At 41.7% G+C, this 7,532-nt stretch overlaps 1 protein-coding gene across 1 annotated transcript in view; it reads left to right on the top strand.

Moving 5' to 3' along the window:
- The window catches only part of LOC107123867 (adiponectin receptor protein 1-like), a 27,508-nt gene that overhangs the window by 7,588 nt on the left and 12,388 nt on the right, over positions 1-7,532 (top strand). Inside the window, exon 3 of the mRNA XM_015427209.1 lies at positions 102-273. Within this exon, the coding sequence (XP_015282695.1) occupies positions 102-273 (172 nt within the window). The remainder of the gene's footprint in view (positions 1-101; positions 274-7,532) is intronic.

The raw sequence follows: 7,532 nt of genomic DNA, 5'->3' as shown, positions 1-7,532 counted from the left end.
ATTTTAAAAAAAAACAGTTCTGGGAATCTCCTAGGAATAACAGCAGATGATTGCTCTAGTCCCAAAAGAATATCAAAAACAGCTGCTTTGGTGTGTTGTAGGTCTGGGAGGGTCGCTGGAGAGTTATCCCTTATGATGTGCTGCCTGACTGGCTGAAAGATAACGATTACCTGTTGCATGGGCATCGGCCCCCCATGCCATCTTTCAGAGCCTGCTTCAAGAGCATCTTCCGCATACACACTGAGACAGGCAACATCTGGACGCACTTATTAGGTAATTTCTACATTGATGTAAGAAGTTGTTTTATTTTACGAACTGTCTTTCCCCTTTCCTCGGGAGAAACAAGGCTATAATGTTAGGAGGTGGGTGTAATGGTTAAAAGCCCACCCCACCCCAGAAAATTTGTTGGGCAGGCTTCACTCTAAACTGGAGCCTCCTGTATTTGTGGCTGGTAAATGATTTCTACTACATTAGAATGGCTTGGAAACTTGGGGTGTATGTATGGTGGTGCTTTTTCTTTTCTGTTTGGTCCTGGAGATAGTCCTGCATAGAGATGTGAAGGCCCGGGAAAAAAACAGAAAAATTTGGGGGGAAAACGGTTTTTTCCGTTTTTTTCCTGAAGCCTTTTTGTTTTTTTCCGAAAAATTGGAAAAATTGAAAAAAGAAAAAAAAATTGATTATGGAACGTTTTATTTTAACATGATGAATAAAATGTTTTAAGACAAGGTGTTCAAATATTTTCCAAATCATTTCTAAAATATATATATATGGTATCAGATTGATCTAATTTCTGTGCACTGAGGACAAGCAAGTCCTAGGTTACAAACTGAACCCTCCAATGCAACAACAAGATGCATTTCTTCCTTTAGGAGGTGCAATTGTCAGAAGAAAATTAAAAAGTTTCAGTTTTGTTTTTTCATGTGGGAGGGTATTCTGTTTGTAATAATTGTTTGGATACACTATATTTTTAATATGCTAGTTGTGATAATTTCCTGCCAAGTAAAAATGTCCATAGTCATATTTTATGTTCCTAAAGTAACAGAATGACTTTCAATCTAGAAAAGACAAAAGAAATGCTAATGTAGCATTTTTTCAATTTTTCCGAAAATTTCCGTCTTTTTCCGGAAAAAAACACGGGTTTTTTTCTGAGTTTCAAAATTTCCGGAAATTTTACATCTCTAGTCCTGCGTCTCCTGACCTGGATGGCCCAGGCTACCCAATCTCAGAGGCTAAGCAGGGTCAGCCCTAGGTTGGTACTTCGATGGTAAAACCAACCAAGGAAGTCCAGGGTTGCTACTCAGAGGCAGGCAGAGGCAGGCATTCTGGTTTCAGTGAACTGGATGCGAAGGACATTTGTCTGCGGGTTTTTGAAAGTCCTGATCTGAAGGCATTTCAGTATTCTACTATAGACATCACTTTGCCTTTACCTGTTGTTGGAACACCGCTTAACGTTCTGTGTCCTATACTTTGCACATTCTGTTTGTTCCTGTGACTCAGTGAGCACTGTTATCCTTTCTCCTCTTTTCTATTCTCGCTACTCATAACGTAAAAACAAAGAGCTTGCTACTTTTTAAAAGTTTTTTTTTTAATCATACATTTTAAACATTGAGGTACTAGGGCCTGTTGGGTTTCGTAGGGGGTTGTGTGGCCGATCCCTAAGGGGCTTGAGCTGCAGTTTTACTGTCACTATGTATATGGTCATCTCAGCGCAAAGGGCCTGTGGTGTAACTGGCTGGTGGTGGTGGGAAGTGCTGTCAAGTTGCAACCCCTTAGAGTTTTCAAGGCAAGACATGTTCAGAGGTGGGTGGGGCTGAGAGAGGTAGGTGGGGCTGAGAGAGCTCTGACAGAAACTGCTCTTTTTCAAGGACAGCTCTTATCAGAGCTACGGCTTGCCCAAGGTCATCCAGCCAGGTGCAAGTGGAGGAGTGGGGAATCAAACCCAGTTCTCCCAGATTAGAGTCCGCGCACTCAACCACTACACCAAACTGAATGCAATTATCTACACCTCTGCTTCCTGTAACAATCAGATTCTAGCAGGTAGACTGAAAACTCTGTCAAGTTTTTTCTCAGGGAACTATCATCCATTTAGTAGATCTTGCTTGTTCTTATAGAACAAACCTTGACAAGGATCAGAGCCACAGGAAGGTAATCACTCTAAGACCTGTGGTCTTCTTTCATTTAATCTAAAATAAAATCAGTGGGTCAGATTTAGCTTCTCTGGTAATTACTGGGGAAGGAATTGAGTCAAGCTTGAAGGATTACTTGCCATTCTTTTGTGTGCAAAGCACTTGAGGCTGGATCCCCGGGAGTAATGGCTTCTACTGTAACACAGCCTACTAGGGAACAGGAAGTCCTGTCTCAACGTTTTTTTAATTGAAAGGTCACAGTTCAGCATTTAGCTTAAAAAAATGTTAAATTAACTTTAAGTAATTTTACAACAACAATATTATAACAACAATGGCAACAGTAGGAGGCTGGAGTACGCCGGCGCGGCGCAGCGACGGGCGGAGGGCGGCTTCTCTCCGTGCCGCCCGACCCCTTTACGGAACCTTCTGAGGCTCCCGATCGCCGGGAGACCTTGGCCAGCCCTCTCGGAGTGAGGGCTGGAGTAAGGGGCATCTTTTTTTGGGGGGGCCCCGCCTTCGGCAAAGCGGGGGGGTGCCCAGAAACAGCCCCAACACAAGTCCGTTTGTTCGGGGAAGAACATGGCCGCCGCCATGTTCCGACCAGCTGCAGCCTTCCGGCTTTTTTAATTAAATGAAAGTTACGACGAGGAAACATATTGTCACGGCAAAACAGAAGACAACTGAAAGTAAGAGTAATTTTTGGTGGAGCGCTGAGAAAATCCCCAAAGAGGAAACGTCTACGAGTCAAAGTGGAAACAGCCGGGAGAAGTAAGAGACATAATTATGTACTGGCACTAGAGCTGGGGAAAAAAGAAAGGGAAACTGCTGTTGAGTTTGTTGTTAGACGGACTTTTTTTTTCTTGGTTGGCAAAGACGCTAAAATAAAAGGAAACAAGGAAAAAAGAGACTGGGCTGGTGGACAGATGTATGGAATCAGGGCCGGCTCACTCACTAGGCGAATTAGGCGGTCGCCTAGAGCAGGACGGCCCTTAGGGGCACCAAACTGAACCCAGCCCCATACTCTGGGAGTTTCTTGATTATTTGTGTTTTTCATTCTTCCTAAAATGCATTTATTTTTGGAAATTGGTGGGCGCACTGGGGGGGGGGCGCCAGAAGGGATCCTCGCCTAGGGGGCAAAATAAGCTGGGGCCGGCCCTCTATGGAATACAGGGAAATATCCCCCCCCCCTTTCTTCAAGCTGAAAGTCTGAGTAGGAAGTTATGGAGGAATTGATGGGTATGGAGGAAGAGACGGGAACGGAGCAGGAGGTTGATGAAAATCTTGAAGTGGGCGAGCTAACTTTGGAACAGCTTTTGAGAATTTTGAGGAGGACGATTCAAACAGAATGTAAAAAAGCATGTGGAAAAATAGCGGAAAAACTGGATAACGTTCAGAGAAGCTTTGGAGAGACTGAGGATCCAGAGCGGCCCAAACTGAGGGAAACAACAGAGGTGCAGCAAGAAGAGAACTGTATTGACATTAAGGAAAATGAAACGGAGTTTAAACAGGAGAAGGAATATCGGTTAAGGGAAAGAAAGGGAAAGGACTTAAAAGGAAAAGAACTGAGATGTGTTAAAGTAAGACTATTTGACTGTAAAAAGAGATGGAAAAAGAAAGAAAGAGTAGGAGAAAGGAGGATCAGGAGAAGGGAAAAAAGGGCTTGGAAGTTTAAAGAGAACAGCAAGAGAAGGAAGTGGGAATTGTTGAATAACAGCATGGTGAAATTGGGAAAGCTAAGAAGACATAAAGATCAAAGGCATGTAGATGGACTGAAGCAGAAAAGGAGAATGTTGATGTGTAGGAGAAAAATTAAGATATTTAGAAAGATGAATGTATGGTTTACACTTAAGATAGGATTAGATGGAATAATGACTTGATGTTTAACCTTTTCTCTCCTCTTTTTAACTTGGCATAATGTATAATATCATGTTCTTGTTCTAGTCGTGAGCTAATTAGAATAATATAATGGAAGGGTTGACCAAGATAATGAATTGATGAGTTCGTGGAAATTAATATCGAAGGGGGAAATAAATTGGTAATGTGAACTATAGAAAGTTATACAGGATGATGAAATGAGTGATTGATATGGGAGTAAAGGGAACAATGAATTAATTATATTCAAGTAGATATAGGAAAATTCCTTTTTTGTAGTTGTCGTTTTATTGGTGTCTGTTGTTACTTTAGGTTTTGGGATCAGTAGGGAATCATGTTGGAAATTTAATATGGAAGCGGGAGTCATTAGGTATTTAATATAAACAAAAAATAAAAAAATAGTATTAGATGAGTTAGGAATTGGGAAGTTTGAAGATGTTAAGACTAAAGGCTAAGTAACATATAAAAAGGTTTGTGAATGGTATTTATTTAACTCTTTATAGGAATGTATTGGTGTATGGGGCTATTCAGAAGTTTAGTAGTGAAAAGGATGTGATTGATTTAGATTAGATAGGATGTTAATTGGAGGGCTGATGTATTAGTAATTAGAGGGTCAAATAAAGATGGCTTATTATGGAAAGGTATAACTATGTCATAGAAGAGAAAGGATATTGATTGTAAACCCTTTTTTTCATACTAAAAATGAGTGAATGAAGGTTATTAATATCTTAATATTGCCAATATGATGGTATAGGTTATGTGAAACAGCAGTCCATTCCGGAGAAAAATTTTAAAAAAACTTTCTTGTATTCAACTTAGATTGCGTAGTAAAGTGAACAGAGTAACAGGATAAAGTTGTCTATTTTGGTACTGTGGTTGTTATTTCTGGGTTGTTGGAAAGGGAATAGGAAATGGGCCCTGCCAAAAGTAAGTCACGCTCCGGCGGACTTGACTCCGCGGTCGTGGCTCAAGGGGGCTCCAAAGCCCAGTCCCCTTAAGGACTCTCGCTTCTCCCCCCTCCGGCCAAATGCACCAGGAAATGAAGCAAGAATTCTGAAGGAGAACGGCTGGACACCAAAGAGAGTCAGTTAAGATCTTTATTATGCGCGCAGGCGACAGCCAGAGGAACGAACAGGAGGTCCTCCAAAACGGGCTGCGCGCGGAGGGGTGGGGGGCATTGGGTTAAATACTTTTCTTTGCAAGGCTACAGAAAGCAAAAACAGGAAATACATGTCTAGCTGATAAAGAAAAAAAAAACACCATGAACTTTGCAACGAAGCGTCTTATTTTTGGCGACCACAAGCGTCTCTTGTCTCTTGCAGGTGTTAAGCTTTGCTTGTGGTTGAGCTATACGTTTCCTGTACACAGTTTTGAGTTTCCATTTAACAACAGCAGCCAGGCAATTATACTTTGACAATTATTCTTTTGCAGAGTTAGCTTTTTAATGAATTGCCTATCAATCCCCATATATGGTCAAGCGCTTCCTTTATCTAGCAAAGCCTTATGTGGTCACTTGTTTTTCTTACTTGCTGGAAAGCAAACTATGTATTTCTTTGCTGATATATCAGTTACATAGCAGTATTGATCAGTAACAAAGCATTGGTTATGATATATCAATGGTTCAGGGCAAACACATGCAGGTAATTGAGAACTACTATAGCAGACCCATTTAAGTAATTAAAAGCAGCTTGCTTGAGTTCCAACAGCAGCTGTAACCCCAACTCCAGGACTGACCAGAAGCAAGGGCCAGATCCTGACCCAGGAAGAGATAAGCAGCAGCAGAGATATAAGGACTAGGAACAAGGAACAAAAGCATGGGGGAAAGCTGTAGTAGAAAGGGAGAATAGGTAGAAACCGCCAATTTAATCTGCATCCAACCCTTAGTCTGAAATTCAATTATTTCTTACATTTTTATGTCCCCCAATCCTATTTGAGGCCTCATGCATATCCATCTTGATTGATGCAGTGAGCAATTAATAAAACTAAGGCAGAAGAATTAGAAGCAAGTCCACCTACTTACCATCTTATCATTTGTTTATTGCTATTGGGCAGGTTGTGAACAATTCTGTGTCCTGCAGGGCCACTAGAAACAAGAATTTTATCCATGAGGAGGCAAAACGAATGCAATGCTCCCAGGCAGCCCATTTCTTGGTAAACTTCTGTAAGTATTGCTATTTTATTCTGTTTTTTACTTGTGACCTTATAGTGTCTTTCAGCTGTTTTCAAGGCCCCCTGGGGGAGAGGAAGAAGCTCAAGCAACATTTTAGAGGCACGTGTGCAAATTCTCTGATGAATTAAATATTTTTGTGTCATATCTGGTCGTTAACAGTGTCTGGTGCTTATTTTGTAAAAAGGAAAGCTGATCTGAGAAGTTTTCCAGGTCTCTCGAATCATTAAATATTTCTGTTTCCCAGTGCATTAGCAGAACTTCAGAAGAGGTATGGGCACAGACTCCTCCCGCCCACCTTTTCACCGAGTACAAAGCGAGAGCATTTGTAGACTGTTCCTAACTTTGTGGTTTGCTGCTGATCACAGCACCGTGATACCGGGAGGGAGAGAGACAAATGCAGTGGACTCGGGTTTCCTCTATCACAGGGACTTTTTAAACCCCTCCCAAGTCAAAGTCCTTTAAGACGGTGACAGATACCAAGTTAGTTCCTCTGATGTACCAGGAGATGTCTGGAAATGAAGGCGAGAAATCCTGATCTTCTTTCTTGTGCGAAAGATCTGAGATCTCTCACTGGAGCTCTCATGCAGCATGGCTAGTAAAGCAAAGGCGTGTATTGCAGAAGAAGAAGGTAAGGAAACCCGGGGGTTCGCGTGCATTTGAAACTAAACCATTACCTCCAGGAAACTCTTCAACAGCTTTTGTTAATTAGGAAAGGCGATTCGTGATTTCATGCAGATTTTTTTGTGTGCCGGCTAAAGAAAACCAAGAAAGGCACAATACCCCCCCCCCAAACAATCAGAGTAGGGATATCCGAGGCATTGAAGGATGCCGCCCTGCTTCGAGCGGTGGCGAAGAAGGGGGGATTTGAGCCGGCGCCGTTTATACAATTTAAGGAAACACGGCAGCACCCCCGGCATGTCTCATCTGTTCAACTGTGACAGGTACACGAGCCCTTCCTGCCTTTCCATCTGGTTTTCCTATTCATTATATGATCCTGTGCACGTTCGCTCAGTCCACAGAGTTCAGTGAACTTGCTCCCGAGAAAGTGTGCATAAGAACCGCAGCCTTCATTCAAATAAGGTACCCAAGCTGGAAACATTCTCAGGTATCGACAGATGTTAAATTAGGTTTTTAAATTTTCTCTTACTAAGAACCACATCTTTCTTTGACAAACATTCACAAATCTCTTGGCAAAATATAATGAAGAATGCAGGATACTGATTAGTGTCTCTCTCTCTCTGTGGGGTGTGTGTGGAGTTTTGCGCGTTAAATTAGGTTTTTAAATTTTCTCTTACTAAGAACCACATCTTTCTTTGACAAACATTCACAAATCTCTTGGCAAAATATAATGAAGAATGCAGGAT

This window comes from Gekko japonicus, unplaced genomic scaffold (assembly GCF_001447785.1).
Source record: "Gekko japonicus isolate JY-2015 unplaced genomic scaffold, Gekko_japonicus_V1.1 scaffold1021, whole genome shotgun sequence".
Lineage (NCBI taxonomy): Eukaryota > Metazoa > Chordata > Lepidosauria > Squamata > Gekkonidae > Gekko > Gekko japonicus.
This window is presented reverse-complemented; position numbering and strand designations above follow the sequence as displayed.